At 39.9% G+C, this 15,221-nt stretch overlaps 1 protein-coding gene across 2 annotated transcripts in view; it reads left to right on the forward strand.

Annotated features, from left to right (window-relative positions):
• STXBP6 (syntaxin binding protein 6) overlaps nt 1-15,221 on the forward strand; it is a 97,120-nt gene that overhangs the window by 14,932 nt on the left and 66,967 nt on the right. For both annotated transcript variants that reach the window (XM_079955573.1, XM_079955574.1), the window contains exon 2: nt 8,976-9,163. In XM_079955573.1, coding sequence (XP_079811699.1) covers nt 9,010-9,163 — 154 coding nt within the window. In that variant the 5' untranslated portion in view covers nt 8,976-9,009. The remainder of the gene's footprint in view (nt 1-8,975; nt 9,164-15,221) is intronic.

A 15,221-nucleotide genomic window follows, 5' to 3' on the forward strand; every position in this document is an offset into this window, starting at 1 on the left:
TAAAAGTCTGGAATGGATTAATCCGTTTTGCATTACTTTCTATGGGAAAGTGCACTTTGGTTTTGGAACGGGCTTCCGGAACAGATTAAGTTTGAGAACCAAGGTAGCAGTGTACTGGCCTTACTGGTCCCATGACTACTGGTTTGCCCTCAAGCAGAGCCACCTACAGACAAGGTGGTGGTTTCTATATTCTCAAGAGGGCCCCCAGATACACAGTAGTAGAAATACAGAATTTTATTCAATCAGCATTTTAAAAATTGAACTGATGTGATTTGCACATCCTGGATTAGTATATGTATCAGAACGTAATTATTCTTAGGATTTTTTGTGTGATACAGTTCTCCAAAAAGTGGTTTAGAAACCATTACTAGTGTAGCCTGCCTTGTGTCAAAATGTGCATAAATATATATAATTTAAAATCACAGATGAATGCAGAAATGGGACAGCACAGGCTTATGAATGAATATGTGTGAGAAGTTCAGATGTATATTCATTTGTAAATTAAAAGAGAAGAAAAACTACCATCACCAAAAAGCGTGATAACCAAGTATGCTCTGTTAGATTACTAAAGCTATGGAATGTTGAGAGGGGTGAAGAGATAAATAAGGAGGAATTAACCTGCTAAGCTCCTAACAGTAAATAGGAAATGGAGATTTGGAATGTGTGCCATGCACGTGAGTTTTTAAAAGTCCCTTCCCACAGTATGTATGAAGTTGGTTTCAGAGGATAAAAAATGGGAGAGCCCTCTTGTTTATCCCCAGAAAATGCAAAGCATTTCCTGTTCTCTGTTACCTAGACCCCTGGACACAAGTACTCCTGATAGGGACTGGGGATAATAGCAGCGTTTTGTTGAGAATCCCCACAAATAAGACCAGCCATCTGGTCCAGCATCCTTTTCTCACAGTGGCCAACCAGATGCCTTTGGGTAACCTGCAAGCGGGATACTAGTTTGCCACTGCTCTCCCCACTTGTGGAGGTGTATGAGTTCTAGTGCTGTGAATGGCAGCTTCTCTCTATCTGATGTCTCCACAACGTGCATAGTTTAACACATTTCTTACACATCTTTTCTCTAAATTAGAAAGCCTCTAATGTTGTAACCTTGCCTCCTAAGGAAGCTTCTCCAGTCCCTTGATCATTTGGTTGGCCTTCCCTGAATCTTTTCCAGCTCTACAACACTCTTTTTGAGGCGAGGATATCACAGCTGTACACACTATTATTCCAAGCATCTTTGCACCATAGCTTTGCATTAACAGTATTATAATTTTCAATTCCTTGCCTAAGGATCACTAGCATGGAACTTGCCATTTATTCCTACCCGTCTCCTTTTCTTTATCCAGTTAGTGTTCCATAAGAGAACCTGTCCTATTATCTCTTGACCGTTAAGTTTACTCTGCAGTAATTGCTGAGGGTCTTTGTAACTGGTCAAAAAACATTTTAAAAGTCTTTAAGTATACGCAGTGGCAACTGGATCACATCTTATGCTTACTGTCACACTCAAAGAATTCTTAAAATGTTAGGTAGGCAAGACTTAACCCTTGTGGAAGCTATGCTGGTTCTGCTTCAGCAATAATTGTTCTATATGTGGTATATAGGGCGGGGTATAAATAATAAAATGTGGTGTATAGGGCCAGATGGGCAGGGTATAAATAATAAAATTATTATTATTAATTCTGTCTTTTATAATTATTTCTGCCAGTTTTCCAGACTTGATCATTATAGAAATAAAAATACACATTTCTTTCTAATAGAATAGAAAAATGCATTAACATACTTTGACCAAAGAATTGAATGATTAGGGCAGAGGGATCCTGTTCCTTCTTAAACAATCCTTAAGGAATGCAATTTGAAATGTGGTATTACATACTGAATACAAGGCATCACCTACTGGAAACTGAGGAGTCCATGTTACTGCAACAGATGACTCATAGCAGTGCTAGCTATTAGATCCATACCATCTTATCCTGTAACCACCACTATCCCATATACTATTTGTTTTTTGTAACTTTCGTACGCTGGCAGGGATGTATTTAGAAATGCCTCTTTCCCAATCTTGGTTGGTTAGTGGTTTGGATTTGCAAGGAAGTACTCTTTTAAAAAAGGGAAACAATGCCTCAGCTTCACAATGATGCATTGAGAAACTCAGACAAGTAGGGTTGCCACTTTATTGTGGTATTTTCTTGTGTAAAATGAGGAAGGAAGTCAGGTTGGATAGAAGAAACAAGCAGCTTCAGGTGTCCTGGGGGGGCCACACAAAATGAGGTTGTGGGCCATGGGTTCCCCAGCTGTGCTATAGTTGGGAATGGACAGACATATTCCAATGGCTAGGAAAGCCAACTAAAATGGATAGTTTGGAGCACCTATTTGAGACCTGTCTGCAGTTGGATGGCTAAGAATTTTGTTTTTCTTGTGCGATTTTAACGTGTCCTTTTTCTGTGTTGAATTTTCATAGGATGCCTTTTGTGTACCAAGGTTTTAACTGCATTAAAAAGAAGGGGGGGAAACTTCTTTAAAAAAAAAAACCCTAAGAAATTGCATTCCCTCAATAGTATTGTTTACTGGCTTCTATTCTGTATTTGTTACTTGATTGATTGTATCGACCCTTTTCAGAAGTGGTAGCAACAGCAACAAACCCCTAACATTTGCTACTTGCAAGGTATGAATAAAAAATTATGAGCTATAAGGAAATAGCACTTCATTCAGAGAGCCATAATATAGAGATTACTGGAGCTTGAAAGCTGGATTCCTTTTGTTGACCATTCTCTGCTGTGATTGTGGAAGAGAGACAGGCATTGCTGTTTGAAGTGGGGAAGAATACGCCAAATTATCCACTGTCAATTCTCCACTCCCTATCCCACATTTGGTACTATGAATTGCACTCCATTTGGAGGGCAGGTGTTACATCCTACAGCCAAGGGCCAAGTTCATGAGTGGCTTCTGATACTTAAACTAAAATTGGCATGGTGCATGCCATGGAAGTGATTTTATGGGCTGTAATATAGTCCAGTCGCCTGTAAAAGTAGGATTTCTTTTTGGTTTTTTAAAGTGTGTCTTATTGTGCTAAAGCTGATTTTATTGTAGTGGTGTATTTTGTTCTTTTTTTTATGTCTGTTCTTGTTACTCTGTGTATACAAAAGAAATAAGGAAGCGGAGATTTAGTACATTTAATATGCAGCAAATCTGCATCTTAACATGCATTTGACTTGAAATGGGATCTCTCAGTTGGTTAGAGCGTGGTGCTGATAATACCAAGGTTGCAGCTTTGATTCCCATTAAGGGACAGCTGCATATTCCTGTATTACAGGGGGTCGGACTAGAAGATCCTCAGGATTCCTTCCAACTCTGTGATTTCAACCATACGTGGTTGAAGGCGGTCTGGGGAGGGAAAGGATCAGAGGTCCTGGGCAAGGCCTGCTTGGCATACCCTTTGAGCAGGGCACCTTTGGCCAGCAGCTCCGTGGCTCTGGGAGTGGTGGGGATTTCCCATGAGATCTCTTGAGAGCTAAAGGCACCCTGCTCTCAGGGTGTGCCAAAGTGGCTTTGCCTGGGGAAAACAGCCAAGACCCAGCACAAAACGAGTGCTCTTGTGAGAACATTCACACAACTCTCAGAGCCACTGCACTGCTGGCCAAAGGTGCAGGTGTGCTGTGTGGGACTTTGCTCCTCACTTACTGCCTTATAGAAGGCAAGCAGGCTGGCTAACTGCATGGGCATCTCCAAGAGTTATTTGGGCTATATGCAGTTTTCATGTATACGTGTAACCTTAGGAATCTAACGCTCACACAAGATGCAGTTCCCCTGTATTGCACATGTTCACTCACAACATTGAGAACTATGGCTTCTGCTCCAAAAAAAGTTTCACTCAAGAGTAGATGCATTGAAAGGAATGGACCTAAGTTAGTCGTGTCCATTAATTTCAGTGAGTTTCTTCAGAGTAAAATTTAGTTGGATGCAACCCCATGTGTGCAAACTGTTGATGTGGCTGCTTATGAAACTCTTCGTAAGCTTATAGTGGTTAACCTCGCACAATGGACAACATAACGTTTCTTGCATTTCGTGTTTCAGTTTGAGAGCTTTAAGTGGTTTTGTCCAGACTTTAACTGCATTTCTTGAATAATGCTGCAAGGATGATAACAGCCTTCCACACTGTATTTTTTCTTTTTTTCTTTTTTGTAAGACAGGGCATTATGTATCTAATCAAAAATTGCTTTCAACTTCCTGCAATTCTTTATTATAAATAATGATAATGCCAAATGTATTACAGTGCAGTCCTATTCATATTTAGCCAGAAACAAGTCCCATTGGGTTCAATAGAACTTACTCCCAGTTAAGTGTGTATATGAGACTGAAACATTAGACTTTTTTTCAGAGTAACTTTCTCATGTATTTGACTGGCAATTAGCATGTGATCTCATTGTATAAAATGTACTGAAAGGATAACTGACATCATAGTTCTGCAGTATGTCAGTCATATTAATGGGGTTTTTTTGTCTATCTGTAATATGTAAATTCCACAACTATTTTTTTAAAAAAGATTTCAGTTATTGATTCCCTTAGACTCCTAAATTCTAACAACATTACAGTGGTGCCTTGCAAGACGAAATTAATCCGTTCCGCGAGTCTCCTCGTCTAGCGGTTTTTTTGTCTTGCGAAGCAAGGCCATAGGGAAATTCGTTTTGCGAAGCGCCTCCAAAATGGAAAACCCTTTCGTCTAGCGGGTTTTCCGTCTTGCGAGGCGTTCGTCTTGCGGGGCACCACTGTATTAAAGTTCTCAGGACACATTCAGGACAGCCTGTTCAAGACAGTATTCTTGTAAGATCATTTTTGTTCTAACTCAGTGAATGTTTAAATCTCCAAATGCCATAATATTGGCACTCCATGACTCCTCTATTTCAGAAAAAGATAATTCAGTAATTAGATTGGGTATCCCAGGTTGGAATTCATCAAAGTATACCATTCCTTTATAGCTGTAACACATTGAAATGCTGGAGAATAATGTTCAAAACCTTCACATTCAGGTGACATCAAAGTTTATCTATTATGGATAGACCAGATCAATAAATTATTACAATCCTTTCTGATCTAGTATTTTCTGATCTCCTACATGGAAGGCATTTTTTTTGTTAACCTATGAGCTTAAAACGTGCCTTGATTATTCGAGCAGGGTGGGGAAAGTGTATCTGATAGTTTGCTTCCCAAGATGTTGCCTAGAAACATTCACTACTTAACCCACTTGAAAACAAACTGTTCCTTGAGCCTCAAGGCCAAAGGAAATGTGTTGCAAAACGGTTAAATGTTTTCATTGTTTGCAACAATGAAATCTTGCATATATGACTTTTTAAAAGAATACTTTTTAACGTTTTAGACTTTTGAATGTAAATATTAAGCAAACAGTATGGGGCATTTAATTTGGGGGTAATCTTATATATACAGCCTCTTGACTTTTTAAAATAGTTGGAGAGTCCACCACCTCTCGTGGGAGTCTGTTCCACTGCTGAATGACTCTTACTGTGAAAAAGTTCTTCCTGATGTTTAGGTGGAATCTCCTTTCTTGTAACTTGAAGACATTGGTTTGAGTCCTGCCCTCCAGAGCAAGAGAAAACAAGCTTGTTTCCTCTTCCACGTGATAACCCTTGAGATATTTGAAGATGGCTATCATATCTCCTCTCAGTCTTCTCATATCCAGGCTAAACATACCCAACTCCCTCAACTATTCCTCATAAGGCTTGGTTTCCAAACCCGTGATCATCGTGGTTGCTCTCCTTTCCACACGTTCCAGCTTGTCAATATCCTTCTTAAATTGTGGCACCCAAACTGGTGTGGTCTGATCAAATCAGAATAGAGTGGCATTCTTACTCAGTGCTATTTTTCTAGAAAAAGAGGTGCCACAACTCACCTTGAATGCCTCCCTTGTTCTCTTAAAATGGCAATGGCATCACCCTGAGTGGTACCAGAACTGAATTCTGGCGAGTTCCAGATGAAAGAAAGTCCTGCTCTTACTTCCCATGATCTAGACACTATACTTCTGTTGATGCAGCCTCGGATAGTTAATGCTCATCTGTAAGATGAGATTTGCATTTTCATCCTGCTTCTTTTCAAAATGAAAGGTACTAGCATTTCATGAAGAAGATCAAGACTGGTATATTTACTTCTCTCCTCCTCCTCCTCCTCCTCTGCAATCTTTATCTGGACACAATGAAACCCTTTCAGAGAAAACAAACAAACATACATACTATATAATTGGGAGTGAAATTGTCTAACTGCCAAGACTTTGTAGGTAATCCCTTAAATTGTTTGGAAAGGGGTGTTGATACAGGAACAAAGGAACAACACCTGATGCCAAATAAACCTTCACAGCCTGAGGCAGGTCTGAAGTCGACCAAGCAGCAACTGAACAGAAGCAAAGGAGTTACTGAAGACCCAAAAAGCAATAACATTATTAAAAAGGAAAATTAGTTTTCTCTCTTGCATATATATAATTTGATACTTGATCAACAATTGTTTTAAGGGTGCATATTAGTCAGTGGAACACAAGTCACTTTCAAAGCACTGCTTCTGATAATAAAAAAGTACAAATAACTACAGAAAAGTAAAATGCCCATCAGCCCCAGCCAGCATGGCCAGTGGTCATGGATGGTGGGAACTGTAGTCCAGCAACAGTTGGAGGGACCATATTGGGGAAAACTGGTCTAGAGTGTGATCTTGTACATGTCATATAGGAAGACTATGTGATATACTGTTGTGTCAGAAAAGATTCTCAGAATCCTAGGCAGCAGCATGAACATTGTAGGCATTTGAAGCTACATGTGCATAACTCATGTGATGTAGATGTTGGTGGATCCATGGGATTTCCATGTTACGCCTGAGAAAGCCACCAGCTCTCTAACCAGGAAATCGAAGCAGATTTTGTTTCATAAACCACTTGGAGGTTTTACTGCAATCAAGTGGAATATGTAAATGTTGTTAACTATCATTCAAAGAAATTAGAGATGGAAAGTAGGTGCAGAAGCACAAGTTTTTGAAGCAGTAACATGCAATTCTGGAGGCTTAGACTGAAGGAGTGCTGTTTTCCTTAACTATATTTTTACGGCTGCATTCGTCTGTGGCCTAGTTTGGATAGTCCTACTGAGGGCAGATTTCTGCTGAGGGTGGTCATAGATTAGAACTCTTGTTTCAGTTAGAGATCTGAGAATTTGAGTGAGGCAAGAGAAATGTTTGCATGGTGCTCAGAATACTGGTTTGGATATTTAAGATGCTTGAAACCTCATAGCCAGACAATTGAGAACATGTGTAAGATTTTTGAAAACAAATTTCCTGTACTAATTTTGCAGTAGTTTCATTTTGATTTAGAGTTTTGTATTCCTATAAAACTAATTTTAAAAACAATAATTTCCAAGTAAAGCTTTTGACTCTGGCTTCAAATGTAAAATTTTAACGACGTTAAGTGTATGCTGTAACTTGCACACATGCATCCCAAGTCAAGTATTTTGCTACAAAAGTATTTGAACCTTTTGAGTACAGTAGTTGAAACCTTTGAGTCATTTATAGGGTGTAATCCTGTGCATGTATATCCAGAAGCAAGATTTATTGAGTTCAATGGGACTCACTCCCAGGTAGTTGTATATCAGTTTGCTGTCTTTTACAGCATGTAAAATTAACATGGTGTTCGTTCGTTTTTAGTTTTGCTTACTAAATATATCAGACATGCTAAATCAGATGCTTGAGATCATGTCTTAAACTTAAATGGCTATACAATACTTCAAAGAGCTTAGGATAGTTGGATGTTCACATACTAAAGTTGTCTTGTATTCAGAGCATTTGGCATCACATGAAGAAAGGCACGTCTGTCTGGAAATACACCAAAAGATGACAAATCATTCAAAGATCAGTATAGCTGAAAGCAGTACAATACCGATCTTTTAGAAGGCTGCTGGAAGTGCAGCTTTCCATCTTGCACAGAAGAACGTTTGTCAGTGAACAATAACCAGTGTCCATGCAGATGTAGCTTGCTACTGTAAATGGGAAGGGCTATGTCTGTTGATGTTACCAGTGTATGATGTAATCACATAATACTGCAGGACAAGAGGAGTTACAGCAAAGCCATTGTAGGCAAGCAGTGAAGTTTGGGGAGGGGGGGGGAATTTGCAGTGGGAAGTAACCAGGAAGCAATGATTTATATATATTTTTATTGCTTCCAATCAACACTGTTGTATGTTGAAGTAACTAATTTGTTTGTTATTTAAGAAAGAATAGTTTGTTGGTTGCTGCAAAAACAAAGGGTCTTGAGGCAATTAAAAAAAACACACACGAACAAATTAGTTAATATTTTTAAGGTGCAGCCTGACTCTTTACTCTGACTGCAAACAGGAGTCTTTATAGGAGTCTTTAAATGGAAAGATCTGAGTTAAGCTGGTTTACATAAAAGTGAAGTGCCAATAATTGATCCTTATGTTTGGGGTGAGATCCATAGGACATGCATTTGCCACATTGCTGGTGAGCCTGAATAACAGAATCACTCAAATGTTTTAGGAAGACCTGAGATATAGATGAAGGAACCTTGAGCCTTATATGCATACATAAGCTTGGGGCTTATATGTTGTGCTCCCTGCTCCCCGCAAACCTTCTTCCTACAAGCTGCAGTTTTTTCTGCTCTGAGAGGGTATGGTGGTTTGGTGAAAAAAATAATACTTAGTCCATGGAAAGAGTTTCTGTTGTCTCATCCTCTCAGCATGACAGATAATGGATTCTGAGAGGGCATAAACTTGATGGCAGTTGCCATGATGACAGTAGCAAGGATCTTGTTATACTGTTCGGGTTTAATCCTTGACCATATAACTACTTTTGCATTTTTTATCTTGCATATGTTTTTGCATGTACTTTCTACTGAAGAGTAATGGAAATCAGCATACTATATAAGTGAAGGGTAATGGGAATCAGTATGCTGTATAAGTGAAATTAAAATATGAATTTTATTCTAGGAACGCAATCCGTCTCCTCCATCTCTGATCTACAATGAGTGCCAAATCCGCTATCAGCAAAGAGATTTTCGCTCCACATGATGAAAGAATGTTGGGAGCAGTCCAAGTAAAAAGGAGAACGAAGAAAAAGATTCCTTTTTTGGCAACGGGGGGTCAGGGCGAATATTTAACTTACATCTGTTTGTCAGGTAAGAAAAATGATTTTGACATCTAACTGTCCTTTCAGTTTCTCTTTATAGTTTGTATTAACTGATTAGATGTTGTGATTGCTAAAAATAATGTAGTACCATGAATTTTAATCAAACAAGTAGATCAACAGTATGCTTTGTCATTTGATATTCATAGGTTTGACTACATAAGGCAAAGGTATGGATGTCTACGGCAATTATATGCTGTAAGTGGCAATGTTGAACTGTCCTTGTAATTTCAGTGATCTTTCTAGTGTTTGACAGGAAATTATAGAAAGATGAATTCACTTTGCCATTCATGTGCTTGGAGAGAATGTATGTGGGTTTCTGGTGCTGGCATTCAGGGATTTATTTATTTGGCACATGTTTTATGCAGATTTAATTTGCTTCCAAATATCCACTGAGCTTCCCTGGGCCTAGGGATTCACTTGCTGTATGAGATCAAAGTTCCATTCTGCCACCATTAGTGGTCCATTGGTTGTCTCTGGAAAGCTCACAAGCAGGGTGTGATGAAGGCTATCCTTAACTTTGTCCTGCTATGCTGTTCTCCCATGAAATTTGTCTAATTATTTCCAAAGCCATACCTGATTTTCCAAATTTTAGAGGAAATAAACTCCACTGGTAGATTTTGATTTATGTGAAGCAGTGCTTTGTTCCAGTTGTAACTCTATTTTACAGCATGTACCAAAAGGTTTCTATATGTACCAAGAGTGACTGGCCTCATTCATTCCACATTGTCCAATAGGGTAGCAAGGCAGCCTGTTTGTTGACATAATCTAGACATCTCACAATGTCATTAGCATTTTTACTAAGTAAGCAGTGCATTCTGCCGTTCATCCATCTGTCAAATCAGGTTTCCTATTATGAGAATCATTCAATCGTTTTATTTGCATACCGCCTTTCCAAAGTTAAAACCATGTTCAAGGCAGCTTACAACATGTAAAAAATTACATGATGACAGACATAACAAAAGTAGTAAAATAATAAAACATCAAGAAGTACATATTGAACAATTTCTACATAAATTATAAGTTCTAAAATAAATAAATAAATAAATAATAACAGCAACAACCCCCAACAAAAACACACCCCTAACAATACATCAGCCCAATAGTCTGTTCAAGAGCTTCAACTTTTGTAGTTGGAGTCAGGGCCAAGTAGAAAAGGGGTTTCAGAGCAAGGAACTGGTATTCCTGGACTCACAGCAAAGGTAAAGGTAAAGGTAAAGGTACCCCTGCCCGTACGGGCCAGTCTTGACAGACTCTGGGGTTGTGCGCCCATCTCACTTAAGAGGCCAGGGGCCAGCGCTGTCCGGAGACACTTCCGGGTCACGTGGCCAGCGTGACATCGCTGCTCTGGCGAGCCAGAGCCGCACACGGAAACGCCGTTTACCTTCCCGCTGGTAAGCGGTCCCTATTTATCTACTTGCACCCGGAGGTGCTTTCGAACTGCTAGGTTGGCAGGCGCTGGGACCGAGCAGCGGGAGCGCACCCCGCCGCAGGGATTCGAACCGCCGACCTTTCGATCGGCAAGTCCTAGGCGCTGAGGCTTTAACCCACAGCGCCACCTGCGTCCCTTCACAGCAAAGGTGGTCCCCGCTAATCCACCCTACTCATCCCTGGAGGTAGATCATTGGCATGAGATCATCTGAAAAACAGCTCCTTGTCCTCTCTTCTGCTATTGGGTCACCTTGTTCTGTCTTTGGAGGACCTTTTACTCCAGACTTGAAGTTCTCTGGAGAGGAGCTGTCACAGAGGTCTTCTAAATTCACATCTTTGAATAGCTATGTCCTGCTTCCTTTAGTAGCCAAATAGAAGTCTAAGGGTAATTAAAATGGCTGTATGTCTAAAAACGAGGTAGATTTGTTAACGAGCCACAAATTAGCTTTAATTTGCAACTTTAAATTTTAAGCTTTGCTCAAAACTTGGCTTACCTACCGTTTCAGACGTTTTCTTTGCAAAGGTAGGGTCACAGCACATATGCTGTCTCGTAGTAGGCCAATACTAATAATTCAAATTTAGCTATGATATAATTGGGTAACACAGATGCAATAATAACTTTTAAAAGAGAAGATAGAAAAAGAAAGCTGTTTTTCCAGGTCAAAGCCAATTTTAACAGTCCTTAGAGATAACTATATATTGAGCTATGAAGGAGCTTTGGAAGTTTGTTCAGTTGATTATTGCACTCCTTTAGCTTGTGGGATCTATTTTTCTCCCATCCTTATTCTGCTGTTGAAAAGCATACTGCAGAGAACAGGCAACGCTTGTTAGACTGCAAAGAACTCAAGAATATAGTCCTGTAATTGTAGGCTAGTAGTATTGATAATTTAGAGTGTAAAGCTGAGCTGACATTTAGGTCCAAATGTCATGTTGTGTATTTGCAGTCCACAGGTGCAAAGGACAGGAATTATTGGCGAGTGCACACCTCAACCTGCTGTGTCAGACTGGGTCTTAACTTGCTAGTTGATCCACTGGTTTAAATCCATTGCCCTTATTTAATAAATTTTATATTTCACCTTTCAAAAGCTCAGGGCTTCTGGAAAACCTCCTTTACAATCTGTTGTCTTCTGGTTCGTACAATTAAAAACAAAAAGATTCCCCTCTTCACTCCCAGTGGAATTGACTACATGTAAAAGATACTGGGTGTGGATGAGTTCCCCTATGAAAATGCAGAGTAGAATGCTTCCCTTGTCCTTCCTTCTAGAAGAGAGGGGTCCCAGCCAGCTATTTGGATAGTGCGCACCCCGGAAATTATCTCTTTCAGCTTCTGCCTTCTGGAAGAAGGTACAGGGTTATAAAGACTAGGACTAGCCACCTGAGAAATGCAGCGTAAGGTAGTCTCTATGTGAGTATTTAATTATGGGGTATTTAATTATGGGGTATTTGAGTTTTAGCCTGGTTAGCCTGGGGCTAACCAGGCTGGGATAGTTGGGATAGCAGGCTTGGTTTTTGAATGTCTGATGTAGATTTTTCAATTTCATTGTTCTGTATGGGACAGTGACAATAAAGATTATCGTATCGTATCGTATCGTATTTGAAAGAATGGCAGGCTGGGGCTCCTACCTGTGAATTCATGTAGCTTCTAAATTCTATGCTTCTGTTTCAAATGTCAGAACCTCCTTTTGGAGAAAGCAAAGAGGTTCATCAGTAAAGAGGTGTTGGCTTGTGGGATGTGATGCAAATTGCACCAACACTTGTTGATATGTCAAAATGCAACTCCACCCTTGCACCTGATTTTATTAGGTTTTTGTTGTTGTTGTTAATATAGTATTTTTGTACTTCTCTTTGGTTTTTTTAGATGGAAGTCTCCTGACCTTACAAACCAATTTTGGGAGGTACTGGTGGGGGGAGTGGGGGGTTGAAAAGCCCTGCTGCACTATCAGAAGCCCTTTGTGCTGGGATTTGAATCTTGCCCAGACATCCATATCAGGGTTCACCATGATCTCTATGTGATAAAAATTAAAGAAACAGGAAATTTGATCATGGATCTCCATCAGTCTCTGATCATTTGACCCTGAATAACCTGGAACGTCAGAGAGAACTAACAGTTTCTTCTTTACTTAGCCATTTATTTCTTAGTTGTTCTGAGATTCTTATAGATCTATTTCCAGAGTTCTCCTCAAATATTCAGCTTGGGGAGGAGCCGAGCACAGTGTGGGCAGTCTTTTAATTTCTTTAAATCTGCCTTCCTACCCTGAGTGGGGGGCATTACTCATAAATATCATCAGAGAACTTTTAAAAAAGTTAAGCCACTGTGGGATAACTTACAGGTAAGAAACCCAGTGGGCTGTGTTCTAGCCTGTTAATTGATTCCAGTCTTGTCATGGGTAGCGTAGCAATAGCTGTGAGTAGTCTTTCGTCCAGCACTTGCAGATTCAGGAGCAGCTGGAAGAGACTGACTGCTGCTTGGAGGCATGTCAGTCAAACTTGATATCGGGTGCCAAAATAGCTTCTGTCATCGCTGTCTCCATTCTAGCAGCTGATTAGCAGCAGGGTGTTTGCTCACTGCTCTGGTATGCCTATTTTTAATTTTCTCAGAAAACAGTTTTGGAAATTAAAAGAATCCTTAATTTTTGCATTCTTACTGTGAAATGTAGTCTCCTACTCCCCAATTGCCATGGGTTTCTAAATAATAGAAAGTGGTTCACACACATACACTCTTTATTTATTTCCAGTTTTTCTCAGTGGATGCACTCAAACAGAGAAGGCAGCTGTGTTGACCCTAGCAAACTTTCAGAATTTCTGATGACTTTTAGACTTCATTTATTGCCATACTATAAAGCTTTATGTGGAATGGATAACCATAATAGTAATTTCCTTGTGGTTTGGCTGATGACCTGTGTGGCACTTGATGGTGTGATTTTCTTTCAAAGCATTAAAATATGACATTGTGTTCTAATTAAAGAAAAGGTGTTGCATACTCTTAGCCTATTACTGCTTTTCTTTCAGGAGGACCTCACCCATGAGTTCACAATTTGTGGTAAATGTTTGATCATGATGAAAGCCATTTTAGATGTGCAACTAGATTATACAATGTGTATTGCCAATTAGCCCTTAAGTGAAATAAAAGGCAGCATCGGTAAAGATAAAATTGCATTGTATATAAGCTCTTGTGTCCATTTGAAATGAGAAGGTGGTGGTGGTGGTTTTGTAGCCAATGAACCCTCTAATGTGTATATCAGCTAAAGTTAACTTTAGCTATTTTAAAATTATTGCTTCTAAAAGCATGACGTCATCATGGTGGATTGCATAGGGAAAAGTCATTTATTTTACACGAATGTGATTTGCACAAGTAAAATGGTTGAAATGGAGTGCTCTGATCCAGATAAGCCTATATGTGAGCTTAAGTGCTTTTTTGTACATACGAGTATATGTATCCATTTTCCTTTCCATTACAGCAACTCTCACTGTCTTCCACTATGGAGGGTTTCTTCTGGGACAGCATGCTAGTCAGTTGACCAGTCAACTATTGTCGATTGACCATCTTTTTGAACACTTTCAAATATTCCATTATCCCAAGATTATTACTTACTTTCGCAACTACTTTTAAAAATTTGATTTGTACTATTAATTGCCTTCTTTCTTTCTTTCTTTTTAGAAAAATCATTTAAAATTCATACAATAACTGCAGGCCAGCTGGTGCTCCAGTATAAGAGCCAAGCAGAAACCGTTCAGTAAATTGTTCACACTAACCTATCATCATTAAAAGTAATTATAATTTCCATCAAGAAATTAATTTCATTATAGTGGAATCACGTCTTATGCAAGGGTTAGGTTCTGGAGTCAGCATGTCAGGCAAAAAAATTGCTTATAATCAAAATTACAATCAAAATCTTTTGACACACTTTCCCTCCCCTGTCAGGCTGTGAGGCACAGCTTGTTTCTGAGCTGGAGCTGTATGTATTGGTAGTCCAGTCAGAGGAGCTTTCCTGCCCACTCCTCCATGTGTGAGCCTGGAGGGCAGGGATGAAAAGCAGAGGAGGAGGCAGAGAGGGAGAGAAAGAGAAAAGGGAGGCAGGAAAAAAAGGCTGGAACAGTTTCTTAAACTGGTGGATGGGATCCTAAGAGAGGGAAGGAGGAACAAAAAACAACAACAAGGTTCCTTGCTGCTTTTTCCAGGGGTGGCAGCTGCACATGACCTGCTGTGGAGCACCCCCCCCCCTTTTTGCCAAGCATGCGTGGTTGAATTTGTATGAGTTAAATGCAAGTATGATGCAGCTCCACTGTATTTCAACTCTTTTGTGGTTAGCATATGTACAGTTGGTGATTTAAGTGTGTGTGTGTGTGTGTGTGTGTGTGTGCACGCGTGCACGCGTGCGTACACACACACACACACTGCTCTTTTTGTTAAAAAGTGGGGTGCTAGCACTCACTGGAGAGCCAGTGTGGTGTAGTGGTTAAGAGCAGTGGACTCCCAATTTGGTGAACCGGGTTCGTGTCTCTGCTCCTCCACATGCAGCTGCTGGGTGATCTTGGGCTAGTCACACTTCTCTCTGAAGTCTCTCAGCCTCACTCACCTCACAGAGTGTTTGTTGTGAGGGAGGAAGGGAAAGGAGATT

This window comes from Podarcis cretensis (genome assembly GCF_951804945.1).
Source record: "Podarcis cretensis genome assembly, chromosome: 1".
Taxonomy (NCBI): domain Eukaryota; kingdom Metazoa; phylum Chordata; class Lepidosauria; order Squamata; family Lacertidae; genus Podarcis; species Podarcis cretensis.